Source organism: Orcinus orca, chromosome 15, assembly GCF_937001465.1.
Source record: "Orcinus orca chromosome 15, mOrcOrc1.1, whole genome shotgun sequence".
In the NCBI taxonomy this organism is placed as follows: Eukaryota; Metazoa; Chordata; class Mammalia; order Artiodactyla; family Delphinidae; genus Orcinus; species Orcinus orca.
Genome location: NC_064573.1, coordinates 39,175,794 through 39,195,226, shown reverse-complemented (window position 1 = coordinate 39,195,226; position 19,433 = coordinate 39,175,794). Strand labels below are relative to the sequence as shown.

Below are 19,433 nucleotides of genomic sequence, written 5' to 3'. Positions count from 1 at the left end.
TAAATTAATTTTAAAAGAATGTCTGTGGTGAGAAACTTTATAAAAAAAAAAAAAAAGGAAATCCTGGGCTTCCCGGGTGGCGCAGTGGTTGAGAGTCCGCCTGCCGATGCAGGGGACACGAGTTTGTGCCCCGGTCCGGGAAGATCCCACATACCACGGAGCGGCTGGGCCCGTGAGCCATGGCCGCTGAGCCTGCGCGTCTGGAGCCTGTGCTCCGCAACCGGGAGAGGCCACAACAGTGAGAGGCCCGCGTACAGAAAAAAAAAAAAAAAAAAGTAAATCCTGACACATGATACAACATGAACGAACCTAGAGGAGATTATGCTAAGTTTAATAAGCCAAGCACAAAATAACAAATATTTTATAATTCCACTTATATGAGGTACCTGGAGAAGTCAAATTCATAGAGACAGAAAGTAAAATGGCTGCAAGGGGCTGGAGAGAGAGGGAGTTATAGTTTAATGGGCAGAGTTTTAAATGGGGAAGATGAAAATGTTCTAAAGATGAATGGTGGTGATGGTTGCACAACAGTGTTAATCATCAATGTATTGAATGCCAGAGTACACTTTAAAATGGTGCATTTTATGTTACATACATTTTACCTCAATAAAAACAACACACAAGACAACTGCGTATAATATCTTTTCAAAAGCCCCCCTCCTTCACCACACTTCTAGCTAAGATGTTACTTTTTAATTTGAATATTTGCATGTTATAATTTCACTATAACTTCACGTTATGCAAAATGTGGATATGGTGATGATGGAGCTGCTACACAACATATCAGTATAACAGGCAGCACTATGAAGTGGTTCAGAAGCACAGGCTCAGAGTCAGACTTGGAGCTGGGTCTGAATCCCAGCTTCACCATCTGACTTGCTCAGGGTCACACAGAATTTACACTGTGTCTTAGCTTCCCCATATGTAAAACTAGAATAATCAGAGCATCTATCGCAAAGGATATGTGAAGTGCTTAGAGCAGCCCTGGTGTACAGTAAGTACCATAAATGCGTGACCTACCATCATTGTATGTTATAGACCATAATTTGCTTTGCAGGGCATTGTTTCTCAAAGTACAGTCAAGAATTACCTGCATCAGAATCATCTTGGTAGCTTGTTTAAAATGCAGATTTCCAAATCTATCCCAAATCTTCAGAAACAGAATCTCTGGATGCAGGTCCCACTGTATAAAACCTACTGCTGCAAGGGGAGAAGATTGGAATGGGAATGGGAATGGGAAGCACCCGGATACAGATAAAGTGACCAGAGGCCATCCAGAATGGAAAACCAGGGGCACTAGCCTAAGGACTAGACCTCCCAGACTTTCTAGATAAGAATCACAGAGAATTCTGATTCAGGAGGTATGTGCCCTTTTTGCAAACGTCCCAAGTGAGTCTTATAAAAGGAGTTTGGCAAACACTGCCCTAGAGATTCCCTCAGATTTCTAGTATTTTCCAATTCTGCTTTAAATTCAAGATGTGGTGAGAGGACCTGTACTCCAGGGATTTCAAGGTACCAAGTGAATCTGTTCACTCAAAAACACTACTGGGCTTCCCTGGTGGCGCAGTGGTTGAGAGTCCGCCTGCCGATGCAGAGGACACGGGTTCGTGCCCCGGTCCAGGAAGATCCCACATGATGCGGAGCAGCTGGGCCCGTGAGCCATGGCCGCTGAGCCTGTGCGTCCGGAGCCTGTGCTCTGCAACGGGAGAGGCCACAACAGTGAGAGGCCCGCGTACCGCAAAAAAAAAAGAAAGAAAAAAAGCACTATTTATTTCTGTGCAGTAGGTCACAAAACAAGATATGGTCTCGTTCTCTGCCCAAAGGAACCTGCTATATACGGAACTGTAAAACCCATACTTTATTATCTTATTACTTGGAATTGCCTGAAATTACCTGGAATTTTAAATCATGAAGCAAGTCACGGACTTGAAAGTTACTCTAGAGCAGCGGTTGTCAAAATGTGGTCCCTAAACTCAGTGGCATTAGCATCAAATTGTTAGAAATGTAAACTATCAGGCCTTATCCCAGAACCTCTGGGGGTGGGGCCCAGCAACCTATAGCTTAATAAGCCCTCCAGGTGATTCGGATGTTCGCTCAAGTTCGGTTCCCATTGACCATGCAAACAGAATCTCCTTTGGCAGTTTCTCCACGGTAATATTGCTGGACACTTCCAGTACTTTGTTTCCCTCCCAGTCCATCAATGTCTCCCTCCCCACCCCATATCCAATTAAACAAATTCACAAAAATAATCTACACATCTCAAAAAGAACGTAAAACTTTATTAAGAACATCTTATATTTTCATCAGATACCACCAAAGAAAAAGGGGTAAAGAAATAGGGAAACTTCATCTTCCCGTGTGCTACTGCCACCTCAGAACAGACTCATGTGTGGATGGCTGGAATTACAGATGGCAACAAATGCTCTGTATAAATAAATTCAGTAAGTAACACAATGCTCCCTTTCTATACAGAGAAGAATTGGATTTACACTTTAAAAAGCTTTGATACAGTGCAACAACTATTAAACAAGACTACATCTTAGGAGCTACTTCTTAATATAAATCAAAGCAGTATAGAGCTTTATGTTATTTCATATAATATAAATTTTTTGAATGGAAAATTCAGAAAGGACATTCTAACTTTCCTTATTAATTTGTACTTTTGAGTGTTTTCTTTCTAAAGATTTCTCAGAACCTGTTCAATAATGATAATAGATGAGTTGCTCATCTACAGTGACAATTGACAACCTAGGTTTGTTATTTTAATTTTGCAAGTCAAGATGACAAGGTCATCCCGGCTGTTGCTGACCCTGAAGGAGTTCTTACAGAAACACCCTGACGCAGAGTGCATGTGAGAAGAGGTACCAAAATAGCTGCACCTGGACTGGTTTTCATAGAAAGGGAGGTTGGCTATTAAGCACAGCTCTTTTTCTCAGACTCCCGGGTTCCCCCATGTGGTTCTTTTACTTACTGTAATGATGGAAGGAGCAGAGGGAACGCCAGGGAATCTGTTCAAACTGCCACTCCAGATAGCTCTCTGCACTGTTTGTGGAGAAAAGAATGATGGTATCCATTCAAACCAAAATACCCCTACTGCAAGTGTGGTGACATGCTTTTCTCCTGAGGGGCCAGGCCAAGCTGCACTCAAAAATGCATGATTTGCCTCACGTACACAGTGAAGAAAATGCTCATGATTCAGAATCTGGTATTATAGTACCCCCAGCTAGCCCCATTTCTTGAGAAAATGTAGTCTCCCTTTTAGAAAGGAAAGCTATTTACTGCTAAGGCTTACCATGTTAATTATCATAAGGCTGAAAACATAACTTCTAAACCAGACCATATCATTTGTGTTTACAGTCAGTAAATCAACCAACAACTGAAGGTTTGTGGAGGATTGGTCAAAGGGTGAAATTGGGAGTAGGATTCAGGTTGAGTACTATCACTTATCACAAATCGCATCAAGCTCTTTAAAAAATAATGCATTTTTATCATAAATATTTAGAGCAGATACTGGCATTAAAATCAGTATCTATGTCAGAAGTCTGTCTTAAATGGTGAAAATATTTCAACAAACTTCTAATAGGTTTCAAATCTTCCCAGGAGTACATAGTTTATAAATTAGTTTTAAATGGAAAAAATGCATTTTGAATAGATAAATCAACACTTCAGCAGATCATAAATAAGGTCAAGATGCTGAAAATAAATTAATACACAAGCTTTTGCTTTCACTTTAACAAAAATTAACTTATGTGGCATACTTTTACAACAGGTATAACCAGGTTTTAATAATTGTGCATTGGTTACACCCTCCACCACCATGCTGAATCTTTTTCTTACATATCCTACACCTAGGGACAGAAGTACACAAGACAGACATACACCCCAATGTGTAAGTCTGGCTGCTACACACCATTTTCTTAGTGACGTTACAAATGTTGGTCAGGATCTACTACCAGTAATTTGTCAACCACATTACAAGTTAAGTATATTCATGGTTAAGTGGATTAGATTCCTGGGTGAGCTTTCTGTGGTAGTGTTCACAGGGAATCTAATTACTACCCTTCCTGTGAAAAAATGTGCCCCGAGTCCCAAAAGTTGACTAAAAAACTTTGGAATATAAGCCATATGTGGGAACTACTTCTCTGTGTGTCTGTTTCTGAGAGGTCAAACTGTTAAAAGCACTGTTCCCAAAACTACTGGCTACTAAAAATAAATATTTGTCTTCTCCTTCACATAGAAATTCATTTTAGCTATAATCTCTAATACTGAGAAAGAGTGAAGCCATTCAGACTAGTGAGACATAACTGGCTTGTGGGATCTAAAAGATGTTTTATTGACTATCTCAATTGAATCTTCTTACAACGAAAAGAAAAATTTCTAATATGCAAAGTAATGAATGAAAAAAACGTTCATTCTAAGTCATCACTGAGTACAAAATCCACAGCTTAACAATGTGATTTAAAGAGAAAGCAGGAGAGCATGCAACTGCTCTAACACACAGGGTTAGAAATAAAAGGTAAAAAAAAAAGTACATTTGTTTTGGTAATTCTAAATATACAAATATAATATTTACCAGATCTACCCTGTAGTGTAGCACTGCTTAATTTCCAAATATACAGTCATTCAAAAACCTTAAGGAAACATTAATAATGTTCCAGGCTACTTTACTGAACATTAATGAATATTGTGTTCTTGAGATATTAAAGCTAAAAATACTATTGTTTTTAAAGTTAAATGGCTAAGAGAATAATAAAGTATCATTATTTTACACTTCTTTTAATCCCACAGATGGCTTTGTGTTAAAGGGATCAATTATGTTAAAAGGAGCCTGATTTGACAACTAGAAATCAGTTCTAGAATCAGAGTTGTTCTCTTGGTACAATGTCAAAATTCATAACATTTCCAAAGCATTTTCATATTAATCTATCCAAATAATAATAAACAGTTTATTCAAGGGGGTCCCTGTTTAACACTCCTTTTATTCTACACTGTGGCAGTTGGAATGGAACCCCTATAGTACTATAGTGGAAAAGTTCTCTAGGTTCTGATCTGACTCTCAAAATGACATCCATATTTACTGTTAAATTACTGACCTCTAGGAAATAGGAATCAAAGGCATTGAGAGGCACAGAACTGATATTTTGGTTGGGGAGAAGGGTGAAAATTAAGTTGGAACACTTAGTCCCTTCTACAATCAAGTCCTAACTATACCATAATAAATTCTCAACAAACTCCTCATTAGTTCTTACTCTTTAGGAATTACATACTATACAGTGATTAGATACTGAAGAAAATAAAGAAAATCATTTGAAAATACATGAAGAAATAGAAACATGGAATTTCTCACAAGACCCTGAATCAAAAAAATTTACAAAAAGATCTTTTGAAAATAATCACTATTTGTGAGCTTATTAATACACAGAGATTCACGTTGTTTAAACTAAGTCATGTTAACTTACCAATAAAATAGTAAACAAACCAACATTTTAAACAATTTTATAAATTACTTATTTCTTTTTGTTAATGTCACTCTCTCAACAATATACAAAAATAACACTACAGGACTATCCACCTAACCTGTCTCCATCTCTTGCAAAGTCCTGGGCCCTGGAAAGAGACTGGTCATCAATCTTCACTGTAGATGTCCCCCGCAAAGGGCAGGTGCATGTGGCTGCCAGTAACATTGGGCAATCGAGATAAGTCCGGCAGGCTCTGGATCCGGGACCTGAGTTCTTTTCGCACCAGGGAAACTCTGGCTAACTTGCGCTTGTATTCCTGTAACATCAAACCACTCTCATTAGCACTTCTGGGAGTTCAGAGAAGAGCTATCTAGCTTATCTAGCTAATGCTCTACATTAAATCTGGTAAAACATTCAGTTTATGCTGAATAACGAGATTATAATGTGAGCTTTAGGATTAAAAGAGGGACTTGGGAAATAAGTAGGTAAACTCATTATTATGAAAAATCACAATCGTAAGCTCTTGTTTCACACTTGTAAAGAGAAGACTAAAATATTAATATACTTAACCACAGCATATAAGATTTTCAGGTATACAGGAGCTTGGATAAGAAAAAGTATATATTTATTTTCACAAACTTAAACTGAAATTTAGCACTGTTTTCAATTCTGAATGTTGGCAGCAGACCACAGGAGCATTATCAGTATCTGTGAGTTTAACAGAAACCAGTTGCTTCAATATTACTTTACAGTTTTTCACATCTATCTTAAAATATTGTTTACATTTATGACTACTTTGAAATTATTAGACCAACTGCTACATGTAATTTAATGTATCAGTAAAGAAGCATATATTACTGTACTTTTATTATTTCAATAAGCTCTACTTCAATATAACTTGCTTCCATTGTAATGCTATGCATTTTATTTTCTATATTTAAAATATTTAACTTGAGAAGGGGTCCAAGGCTTTGCCAGATCACCAAAGGATTACAATGCCACAAAAAGAAGGTTAGGCAACCCTGCAAACAGCAGCCTAAGGAGTCAGAGACTGGAAACTAATTAAGATCATGTTTGGCTTAGGGGGAAACAGCCCATTCTCTGTAGTGGAAATATCTTTTAACTGAAGTTTCCAGACTTCAACAAGGAGAGAGGACCCTTCTTTACTCCATCACCTAGCAGAGGTGGGATGTGAAGAGGGGAACCTAGAAAGTGGGTATTATTCCCTCTATAAAGCCTACAGCCCTCTCCTTCCCTCTGACCGAGGGTGATCTCAAGACAGACCAGGTGAGTGATAAGCTTTCATCTGGGGTCGAGGGTCTCTCCACCAAGAGCCCTTCTTCTTTAGCTGTTTCTCAACTCTGACTGAATCACCTAGGAAATTTTTGAAGAAACTCAGAATTTTCAAGAGAACTCCAGCCTCACTATCTATCAATTAAATGAGAATCTCTGGCAGTGGATCCAGAGCTCTCAAATTTTGTAAAAGCTCCCCCAAAGGATGCTAATACACAGCCAACTTGTGAGCTACTTCTCCACGGTTTTTCTGTCTAAAATGAAATCAGTTAGCAAACTTTGTGTTACTGAGCCTCCTCTTTTAAAGAATAACTACACCTGGGGAAAGGAGTTTGTCAGAATTACTATATCGCAACTGCTCTAAGGGAAAGGAGAAGATTTCTGAAGCATGAGGAACTGGGCACAATGGCAGACAAAGCAGACAAGGTTGAAAGCTGGACATGTTCTAGGAGAGCTTTGGGCACACAAGAGAGGGGTCAATCTTTGCCATGTCTGCCTGTTCCTGAATTTCTAATCCATCATGAAGATCAAGGTTGAGTAAAAGAGAGTTTAATTGGGATCTATAACCTCAAGGTAAGATTTTCCTGTTCCCTTTTCCCCTTTGCCAGTGACACACTGGAACATCAGGTAGGTTTCAGCATAACAGCTCGGAGTGGCAAACAAAAGAGAAGCACCAGAGTATTTCATTCTAGATGCATACTCTTCAGTCGGATCTCCACACACATCTCATTTAGCATACGTGTCTTCCTCAGCACATGCTGATGGGGGGCAAACACATATCTCCATCTGTCCCTCTGTTCTTACTAAATCATTCTCTAATAAGTAACACCTAAAGTACTCTGGGGTCAGCATGACATAGCCAGATGCTGTTCAAACATGCTCAGAAGTAATTACTCTCTGCTCCTCTCGAGGCTAGATGTTTTGAGAAATGTCTTATGTGCCTTTAGTGGTCATTACTGCTCACCCTAATTTCTAGTTTCTAGCATCCAGATAGGCTGTACTTCAATTATTAAGGTTTATATTAATCCTTTGATTCAAAGGATCTGTGGCAATTATTGATAAAAGCCTTCTCCCAATTGGCAACACTGCATACAAGAAATTTGGTAAACATAATCAAAAGCTGCCATTTATTGAATGCCCATAATATGCCACACATTAAAATACGAACTCATTTAATCCTCTCAATAATCCTGTGAGAAGGATGATTATCCTTCATAAGCGAGTAAAATCGTGCTTTACTATATTAGGAACAAAAGTAGTAATCAAAAGCTTTCTGCTACTGTCACAGGCAGACTTTCATCTGAAAGACAAAAGATTTAAGTAGCCCTGGTTAACTATTTGATGTTAGCCTGAAGAAAAAACCAGATGAAACCTGACGAACTACCCAATTCTATGATCCAGGCCATAGTCCCAAAACTTTTCAATTGCCTCACTGGTGGTCTAGAAAGAGGCTCCAAGATTCCACAAGTTGGCTTCCTATGGCAACAATGCTTACAATAAGATATGTATATTGTTTTGATTCTGATGTACAATAATGATAGTAATTCTCTTAGGTCAGAATCATCACAGCACCATGAATGCACACCTTTAGAAAAATGTTGTTGACTGTCTATTTACAATCCTCCTCTCTGCCCTACAAGACTGGGAGTGTTGTGATGGCAGTCCCCAGCATATGGCTAGTATATATTTATTAAGCGCTGGAGATAACAGTGTTAAACAAAACAGATGAGGTCTCTTGCCTTTACAAAGCTAACATTTCAGGGGGAAGGAGGCATAAAAAAACATAAATATCAATATTATTTCAGGTATAAATGAAGAAAATAAAGTTGAGCAATAGGAGAATAAAATACAGCCATGTGGGGGGGGGCGGGGAAGTCAAGGCTACTTTACAAGTAAACAAAAAAAGAGAGGATTAAGGGTTCAAAAATTTTAAGTTTAAGAGCCTGAGGGCGCCCTTCTGCTCAGCCCCACTCCGTGAAACACAGGCTCTACCTTAGATGCAGAAGCTGAGAATACTGGGGCACGGATAACCCTTGCCCCCGATTCAGGAGGTGGTGGTCTTCACGAGAAGAGGCAAGCCAAGAGGAACACAGGCTCCTGCACCCCCTCCCTTCACCAACGGCTCAGCTCCTATAGCAGGGGCATCACTTAAAGAAAAGCTTGCCATTGTCCCACTCCTAGTTCCACAGACCTGACTCAAAGATTTTGCATGAGAAACATGTAATAAAACAGATAGCGCCCTCCTGGTGTCAGAACAAATATCTAACACTGACCTCAAAACAAAATCAGTGTCTGGAAGAGATACCTGCACTCCCATGTTCATCGCAGCATTATTCACAATAGCCAAGATATGGAAGAAACCCAACTCTTTGTCAACAGGTGAATGGATAAAGACATGGTACATATATACAATGGAACATTCAGCTATGAGAATGAGAAAATTCTGTCATTTGCAACAACCTGCACAAACCTATAAGACATTATGTTAACTGAAATTAGCCAGACAGAGAAAGACAAATACTATATAATCTCACTTATATGCGGACCCTTAAAAAAAAGATGAACTCACAGAAACAGAAAATGATGGTGACCAGGGACTGGGGTGGAGCAGGGGTGGGAGATGGGGAGATACTGGTCAAAAGGTACAAGCCTTCAGTTATAAAATGAATATGCTCTGGGGATCTAACGTACAGATGGTGATTATAGTTAATAATACTGTGTTGTACACTTGTTGTACACTTGATACACTGCTAAGAGAGTAGACCTTGTGTTCTCATCACCAAAGTAGCCATGTGATGAATATATTAATTAACCTGGTTGTGGTAATCATTTCACAAATACATGTGTTAAATCATCCCATCGTAGACTTTAAATATATACAATTTTATGTGCCAATTTTACTTCAATAAAGCTGGAGTGGGAGAAAAGAAATATCTCTTTTTATTCTCAGTAAACCAGAAAAATTACCCTAAGCATGAAAGAGAAAACACAAACGTGGACCCAGTGGCATGCATGTATCAGGGAAAGTCAAAGGTGTGATAGTCTAATCTGATAAACACATCAATAGGTAAGGCCACTACATAAGTCTCTTTCATTGTTCTCATTCTTTTCTAACTAAACCTGCATTTTGCAAAAACAGCTTTCAAAAGACTTATTTTGTGTTTTAACCTAAATAACCTTTTTTTTTCCTAAAAGAATTTAGCTCTGTTCCAGTCCCAAAGAAGGGGAAGGACCTAATTTTAAGTTTAAAAAAAAAACTGCTGAAAAGCCAAAGCATTAAAAAATTAAGCCCCTTCCCTCAGCAATAAATACTGAACTGCTTTTACTGCAAAGGTATCATGCTCTGACTAGTCTGTGTATTTAAAAGTCTTTTTTTTAATTTTAATTTTTTAATTGAAGTATAGTTGATTTACAATGTTTCAGATGTACAGCAAAAGTGGTTCAGTTATATATAATATATATTTAAAGAATATATCTATATATATTCTTTTAGATTCTTTTCCATTATAGGTTTTACAAGATATTGAATATAGTTCCCTGTGCCATACAGTAGGTCCTTGTTATCTATTTTATATATAGTAGTCTGTATCTGTTAATCTCGAATTCCAAATTTATCCCTCCCGCCCTGTCCCCTTTGGTCTCTTTCTTTTGTTCTCTTCTCCTGTGATCTGATGACTATTTTTAGTGTTGTTTGGATCCCTTCTTTTTTGTGTTTATATGTATTATAGATTTTCTGGTTTGCGGTTACCTTGAGGTTTTGTAATAGAAGTCTATATATATACGTGATTGCTCTAAGTTGCTGATCTCTTAATTTCAAATGCATTTAAAAATACCCTGCATTTGTACTCTCCTCCCCTCACAATTACTGTTTTTGATATATTTTACATCTTGTTTTGTGCATCCCTTACCTCCTTATTGTGGACGGATAATTTTACTACTTTTGTCTAACTTCCCTACTAGCTTTGTGTATGGATGATTTCCTACCTTTAATGTATGTTCGCCTTTATATGTGAGCTTTTTCATTCTGTAATTTTGTTTCTAGTTGTGGCCTTTTCTTTTTTACCCAGAGAAGTTCCATTAACAGCCGTAAAGCTGGTGCTGAAATCTTTTACCTGTTACTTGTCTGTAAAGCTTTCGATTTCTCCATCAAATCTGAATGAGAGTCTTGCTGGGTAGAGTATTCTTGGTTGTAGGTTCTTCCCTTTTGTCACTTTAAATGCATCATGCCACTCCTTTCTGGCCTGCAGAATTTCTGCTGAAAGATCAGCTGCCACTTTGGGAACCAATGCTTCACCTCATTTCCTGTTGACTGTTTGTTTACATGAGTCATTTTACTTCTCCCTCACTATTCCCCCCTCATTCAACAAGGTCTGTATTTTTGTTCTTAATTTACTTGCCGGTATCACCACCACCACCACCCTAAAACTGCAAACCCTCGTCTGACTATATTTCAACATTAATGAATCAGGAGGTGTTATTTATCTTGTGTGCAGTTAGAGTGGGTTAGAGCTAGGTTGAAATCTGAACCACCACTAGAAATGCTTTTCTTTACAGCTAATGTTGAGTATACATTGTGTCCAAATCTCCATTTTACAAGACCTATTTTAAGACCAAACTTTGCCATAGAAACTTTTCCTACTTTAGTTTCACACTAACTTCCTATGATCTGCTACTATTCAAGTTATTTCTGAACTTAAATACTACTATACTGTTTTCTAGTTTTCATAATTAGGGGGAAACACACTTTGTGTGTATCTATATTCCTTACAGTGTTCAGCAGAACACTGGGTGTGAAGAGGTCCCCAGTCGATTCTCCTGGGCATTAGGTCAAAAGATCTGGATACAAGTACCACCTCCTCAATTTACTACCTGTAATCTTAGGCAAGGGCACCCTAAGATTATCTAAGCCTCAGCTGCTTCCTTTGTAAAATATGGGTATCTATTTTATTGGGCTGTGAGGCTTAAATAAGTTAATGTGGAAGTTTTCCAATTATGAAGTGCCACAGAACTGCAGTTATCATTCGGGGATGGTATCAGAACCATCTTGCACCAAAAACAGCTAAGAGGATAAATTTCCTAAAATTTGGAGTTCTTATTCATTTTAGGGCTGATCCAGATACAGTTGTTCTAATATTTCAGTTGCTTAAAATAAATAGCTTAACTATTTCTGAATTTAAATATATATATATATATATATATATATATATATATATATAGGGGCTGCCATTACCTTGCACATGCTACTAATAATTCTGCTCTCTTCTTTCATACATGACTGAATTAAAAAAAAAAACTGGGAGAAATTCAACTATACCCACATGTGCATCTTTAGTGGCCATTAAGGGCTGTGGTCAACAATTTCAAGCATCATGCCTACCATATTACTGCCCCTTCCTTCCTACCCACTTCCTGAGAGACAGCTGCTGCAGCAGAAAGAGGAATATATCAAGTTAGGAAGCCCAATCCTGATTCTAGTGAGCAAGCTGTGTAGCTTTTGTAGGAATCAAGTTTGAGTGTAATCCAGATTCCGGAATGCTCTGAAAACAAGGCTTTGATAATGCATTCTCTCTCACTTTTCATTTGTGAAATCAATGTTTAGGGTGCCTTTCAAGTATAACAATATGGGCTGGACAACCCCCAGTTTTAAAAGACATATGAGGATATTTTTTTCAGCCAAAAAAACATGGACATCCTAGTATTAAAGACTTTCTCCACAACAGCATTTCTTAAAGATGGAGTGATGTAGTATTTCCATACGATATCTTATTTCCATAGTATTCCACAAGCTGTATCTATGCAAACACCTAAGCAATTTAATTTCTCCCTTTATATCTCACTATATGTATTCTCAGTCTGAAATCTGGTTGGTTCAGTTTTGGCTACTTAAAATTTACCTGTTACATCATTTTTAATCAGTCGTCATAGTAACTACATGTTTGAGAATAAAATAAGTTGGTCCTTGGGTCACAAAAGCACAAATTAACGTTGAAGGTGGAGCTAGTTATCTTCATTCAAAATAGTATCAAGACATAATCTTCAGAACATATTATAGAACCCCTTAGGTTGATGGTAATCTTCATAATCCTGGTTCATTTTATTTGTTCTTCTGCAGACCCCTAAATGGTTTTGTTCTTTGATATGTATTTCATTACGTCTTCTGCCTCTCTTTAAATGTTAACAAGTCTTCCTTAAGTGACTTTCTTCAATGTAACTATTTAGAAGCTCTGATTCTCATTTTTCAGGATCCACCATAATTTACTTCATTTTGCTTACCCTGGGGTTGGGGCTCTTTGCTAGATTAGACAGGAAAAGTTAATTGAAGTATCAATCAATATTTTAAAAATACCACTTATTTTCTTAAAGGCGGCCAAGAAATTCCATGATGTCGGGGAGATTAGTCAAGTCTGTTGCCATCTCCAGGTAACAGAGTGTAAAGCAGGTAAAGATCTCAGGATTTGCCCTAACTTGTCTTCTAGAAAACAAATACCCAAACTTAGCTTGGGATCTAGTCCTGCAATTGTTAAAAACTATTGTATATATAATTATTTTAAAAGTAAAATATCAAATCCTTTCTCATTTCTTTTCACATTATCCCACACATCTCTGATGGAACCATTTTTCCTTGACCATCTGCAGAAAAGTTACCTTTTAGTGGGAAATACTTTAGTGTAAATGAATGTCATCTAACAGACTGTCTTATATCTTGCAGTTCCTTTGAGGGCTTACTATCATTCTCTTAAATAAGTATTCTACAATAAAAGCAGATTTTACTTCTAAAATATTCTTGGAATAGGTAATTCCCACCTGTTAGTAAATTATAATTCTATTACCATGAAGGCTCATTAGCCTTCTGGATTAACAAGTAGAAAAAAGATTTAATATTTTCTCAGGGAATTAGTTTTCTGCAAGGAACCCAATGCCTACCTGGCTATCGGCTGGGTTTTAAAAAATCAAAAATGCTAAATTGTAATGAGGGTAGATACTGTTATAAATAAGCTTTATAAATTTCTAGATTGAGTGTGACCCGAACCAAGATTTTGATGTGCTTACTAAATGCCAAATGCTGTTCTAAGTGGTCCATTTAATCTTCATAGGTAGAGACTCTTATTATCCATGCATTACAGATAATAAAACTAAAGCACAATTAACCACTAATTAAGAAACTTCCTCTTAGGTCAACAGACAAGGTCAAAAAAGCTTGAAACCCAGACAGTCTGGCTTCAGAGTCCTCATGCTTAACCATTATGCTATCCTGCCTCTCGTATCTTGAAATTGTTATTGGGATGGGTATTCTTTAGAAGTGTGTTATCCAACTGAAATCTACCTTACATGAAATATAGGATCACCACAGTCACAGGACTAACGGTTATGTCCCTAAAACTCAAAATCCAACATGTTTAGGAAACAAACTGTGACTTGTATTAGGTAGTCTAATTCTGCCATTAAAACATCTCTGGAGGGCTTCCCTGGTGGCGCAGTGGTTGAGAGTCCGCCTGCCGATGCAGGGGACACGGATTCGTGCCCCGGTTCGGGAAGATCCCACATGCCGCGGAGCGGCTGGGCCCGTGAGCCATGGCCGCTGAGCCTGCGCGTCCGGATCCTGTGCTCCACAACGGGAGAGGCCACAACAGTGAGAGGCCCGCGTACCGCAAAAAAAAAAAAAAAAAAAAAAAAAAAATCTCTGGAATCCCCAGTAATGGAGAGGAGCTGTCATTTTCTCATGAATAACAGCATATGGGCCTAGAGACTTAAAAAAACAAAACAAAAGAAAGACTAATAATAATAGCAGCAACATACAGAAGACACAAGGGAAAAGAAACAAGAAAAGGCAAGGGGCTAGTCCAATCAGGAACGATGACCAATATTCCAGGAAAGTTGAACCTATCACTAATCATCAGTTTTGACCTTGGAGGGGGAGGGGGAGCCAGGAGCTGATAGGCAGCATATAACTGAGGTCATTTATTTGTAAGCAACTTCAAAATCAAGTGGGAAGAAGGAATTTAAGGAAGTGAGATATAACAAATTAATTTTTCTACTTGTCTGATATTTAAGTTAGGAAGTAGACTTAATTATGCTTTCTATAAATTTTCATGTTGTGTGACCTTTTAGCCTAAATTATTTTCATTTTCTGTGTGACCTTCTGGTCTCACTCCCTTAGTATGTATTACCCAGTTTCTAAAGAATCACACTATTTCAGGGTCATGGAGGTCAGCCAATTTGATATTTCCCAAATTGGGTGTCCCATGGAACACTGTTACACAAGGCTTTAACAGGCAGGCCACAAATCAGAGGTTCTGGGCTGTTTGGGAGCACACATAGTTTCTCTGCTACATCCCTGCTCCAATCTCCAATATGCTCATGTCCAGAGTGAAGCTCCAAGAAGGGAATCTGGTTTGTAACATTCCTCAAAAACCTGAAATACATGTTTGCTGAATATATACTACCATCTCCCAGAGCCAGTTGTTTATATATAGAATACAGTGAGGCAAACATTAGACCCAACATTTCTCTTGTCCTTGTCATTCAACCTCTTCTTGACCACCTTCAGTAACAGCAAACAATACTTTATCCTCCACTTTTAAAGAACAGTTTCACTGGATATAGAATTTTAGGTTGCTTTTCCTTGAACAGTTTTCACCCCACTCCCTTCTTGCTTGTGTGATTCTACTGAGAAGTGCACTGTAATTCTTAGCCTACAAGTAAGATGTTTTTTCCCTCTGGCTTTTTTCAAGGTTTTCTCTTTGCCTTTCATTTTCTGCAGTTTGAATATGACACACCTAAGTGCAGACTAGATTTTTTGATATCCTGTCGGGTGTTTGTTCTGCGTTTCCTGGGTCAGTGGTTTGATGTCTGTCATTAACTCTGGAATTTCTTGGCCATTATTACTTCAAATATTTCTTCTGCTTCATTTGTTCTTCCGGTATTCCAAGCACATGTATGTTACACTTTTCCAAACTGTCCCACAATTCTTGAATGCTCTGTGTTTGGTTTTTGTTTTGTTTGGGAGGGGAGGTTGTTGCTTGTTCTATTTTCTTTTTGCATTTCAGTTTGGAAAGTTTCCACTATCAAGCTCATTGATTTTTTCCTCAGCAGTGTCCAGTCTACTGAGGTGATCATCAAAAGCACTTTTCATTTGTCAGTGTTTAGTTCTAACATTTAAAATTTGCTTTTGATTCTTTCTTAAGCATGTTCACCTCTACTTAGATCTGTTCTTGAATGGTGTCTACTTTTCATTAGAGCTGTTAACATATTAATCAGTTATTTTAAATTCCTGAACTGGTGATTCCAGAATTTGTGTCATACAAGAATTTGTTGCTGATCCTTGTTTTGTCTCTTCAGGCTGTTTCTTGCCTTTTGGCATGCTTTGTAATTTTTTCAAAAGCTGTACGTGATTACCAGGCAATAAAAACTGAGGTAAATAAATCTTTATTGAGAGGTTTTACATTAATCTGGCCAGGATTGGGGCTGTATTTAAGGTTTGCTGTAGATGTAGATAGCTGAGGCTGAAACATTTATTAAGTAATCCTTTCACATTAGGCCAGTTCTAATTGCCAGAATGGTCTTGCTTGTCACCTGGAACATATCCACTGGTCCTAGGTTCTGCCTTCTTATGTAAACCCAACTCTTCTCTTCTGATAGCTTTCAAAGCATCTGAAGACAGGTAGCACATAAATTATGCCTGTCCTCAAGTCTGATCTCTGATATCCCCATTTGTTCAACTGTTCTCCAATGTATTTTGTTTCCATTTCCTTTGCCATCCTGGCCTCTGCCTCTGAATAAACACTGTGCTAAGTTAATTCCCTTTGCTAACGCAGAATTCAGCCCGAGTTCAATACATAAATCTGGCTGTTGTTTAACCAGCGTCCAATAAATCAGAACGTACTTTCCATATTCTGAACACTTAGTGTAGCTTAACACTGTTTATGTTACCATAGCTATATCACCATGCTAACAGCTACATGACCGCGGCTTTCTTCCATGAAGGGATGCCAAGCCAGGTCCTGATCATGTTGATGCAGTTAGCTTAGAGGAATCTAAATGTAGGAACTGACAGTAGAAATTTTTAAGCAGCAAAAAGTGATAATGAAAGCAATGCAAGATTCACATTGATTCCCATTCAACTTGCACTAGTTATGGACCAATGGTTATTAAACTGTGAGCCAAAGATGCATATTAGAGGCAGCCCTAATTCAACTGAAGTTGTAAGCAAATTTGTGCGCGTGTGCATTTTTCAAACCTGTTGGCAACTCAAAAAAGGTTAAAAAGGGCCATGTTCTCTTATTTCTGCAATCTTTCTGGTGTTTCATGAATACACCTTTTTAATCAAAGAAAACTGAACACATTTAGCTATGGTCCCGAAAGTCAAAAGGTAACTACAATCTCATTAGGAATTAGAATATAAAGCACATTACTGTAGCAAAATGTGTTTACATATATTAACTAGGCAGGTCATTATCAGTAAATTTGATAAATTCTGATAACTTATTATCTAATAAGTTATCAGAATTTATCAAATTTACTGATAATGACCTGCCTAGTTAATATATGTACATTTTCATTGTATGCAAATTACCTCAATTTTAAAATGTACTAAGTTTATTAATCCTAAAAAACACCCAAGACTGTTACTTTATATTGGAATACGATCGCTGATATTAGAAAGATCCCAAGAATGGGACTGGCTTTACTTTGAAGCAGTGCCTTTCTCCATAACCTGATCTAAGCATGACCAAATTTGGCAGATGCTTTACAAAGAATTTTTGCTTTAGGAAGTTATGCCTGACAGAATTCTTTCTGTGAGACTGTTAGTGTGAATGACATAAGGCTCTCCTTAAAATTTTGATTGATTTAACTATCTAAGAGGTTCACATTTTACTTTATCAAATCTTATGTGTGCAATGATATGAAAATTACAAGATAAATTCTAGTTCTAACATGAATCTTACTTCAAAAGTAAGGAGTGAATAAATTAGAAGGTATAGCTAACAAAAATACCACTCCCCCAATAAATTACAATGGTGTACTGAAGGACTGAACTTAGAGAGGAAATGACTTGTAGTGAACAGATAACTTCCAATATTCTTGATAGTAAATATCCCCCCCCCCACCCCAATCTGTCACATGGACCTAGTTCTTTCAGTAAATCCAGTAAGTACAACTTATTTATCCTGATGTGGATAAATGGACCTTTTTTAAAGTTCCACCCCTGTTTGAAATAAAGGAAACAAAAGATACAATAAATGCTAGCCACCTATAATGTTTTTAAAAAATCACTTTCACAAACATTTTTAAAAAGATGAGACTGAATATACACAATTATTTAAAACAAACAAAAAACCCAGAGTGGAGTGAAACGCATTAAAATATTAATAAGTGTTTTCAGAGGTTCGTGTAAACTTTTGAGTTGGTTTTTTTTTTTCAGTATTTTCCAAATTTTCTATAATAAGCATGTATTGTTTTTATGATGGGAAAGTGTTTTAGGAATAAAAGGCAAGGAAAAAAATTTAAACTCTGCATATTGCTTTCAAGAAATGAATTTCTAAAGTATTCAGAAGTTTCTAATTATAAGAAGAGAATAGGAGAAAAGTCAAAAGCACTGAATTTTAGAACTTAAATAGATCTCACAAATCATTAGGTTTGATATCTACATTTTGAAAAAAAGGGCTTGATATTGCACAATTTCTTCAAGTTCACACAGTAAGTTCTAAAACCCATTAACTCTCAGTTCATTATTCTAATCCATACTCCATACTCCCTGAAGACTAACCAAGATAAATACCTGAGTTGGATGTAAATTTGTACATACAGTACGGTTACAACTGTTTAACATTTTTATAATTATGCTTACAATGGTGTTTTTAATCTATGATTTTTATAAGATTAAGGAAATACATTGAAGTGTTATCAGGAGCTAAGTGGTTTTAATGTATTCATTTTAATGTAATTAATGTATTTTTCAAATTTCCTTTGAAGATAATGTTAATACTTCTGTGCCTCAGTGTTCTCATTCATAAAACAGGTATAATAATAGTAATCCACCTCATATAGTCACAAATAAAAATACGATCAGTACCTAGAATGGTACCTTCACACAGAGTAAATGCTAAGTATCAGTTATTATTTTATGATAAAAATTTAAATGATCTCCCTTACAATGGAGTTTAAGTGCAATAGCAGGTATCAGGTTAGGCACTGGTAATTTTTCACCCACATAATGTATGGAAATGTTTCCCTTATGCAGGATTGGGATATTGCATTCAAGAGGCCAAAGAATTCTGGGAATCTAAAAACTAATAATCTCTTAGAGGCTCCAAGAGCAGGGTTTCTTGATGAATAGGAGTTTTTGTTGTTTTCATTATGAGTGTAGACACTCAAAATGACGGAAAATGGTGCTCACTGATGAGTCAGGAAGGAGTAACAACATGGGATTGCAGAGAGAATGAAATCTAGCAGGCAGAGCCCGAGCTGACGTCCTAAAAGTCAATCTACCTCACTAGCACTAGTCATCCAGATGCTCCACTCCTTCCTACAGATAAATTCTCGGACAGGTCTAGGTAGCGAGCTGAAGAAAAAGAGTCATCTGGCAATAGCAGCTGCTGGATAGGAACCAACATTAAATTCTGGCAGGTGTGAAGAAAGCTGTACTCTTTGTTCCTATCTTCTTTCTTTCTCCCAGTTTTC

At 37.3% G+C, this 19,433-nt stretch overlaps 1 protein-coding gene across 2 annotated transcripts in view; it reads right to left on the bottom strand.

The window, feature by feature from the left end:
* Window positions 1-2,259: 2,259 nt before the first annotated feature.
* Window positions 2,260-19,433, bottom strand: part of RPRD1A (regulation of nuclear pre-mRNA domain containing 1A) — a 72,584-nt gene continuing 55,410 nt past the window's right edge. Inside the window, exons 7-8 of one of the 2 annotated variants that reach the window (XM_033412338.2) lie at window positions 5,578-5,775; window positions 2,260-3,042 (exon numbers count right to left, since the gene is read on the bottom strand). In XM_033412338.2, coding sequence (XP_033268229.1) covers window positions 5,626-5,775 — 150 coding nt within the window. In that variant the 3' untranslated portion in view covers window positions 2,260-3,042; window positions 5,578-5,625. Of the gene's footprint in view, window positions 5,776-19,433 lie in introns of both variants that reach the window. The other variant, XM_004283457.4, reaches the window with a different exon arrangement.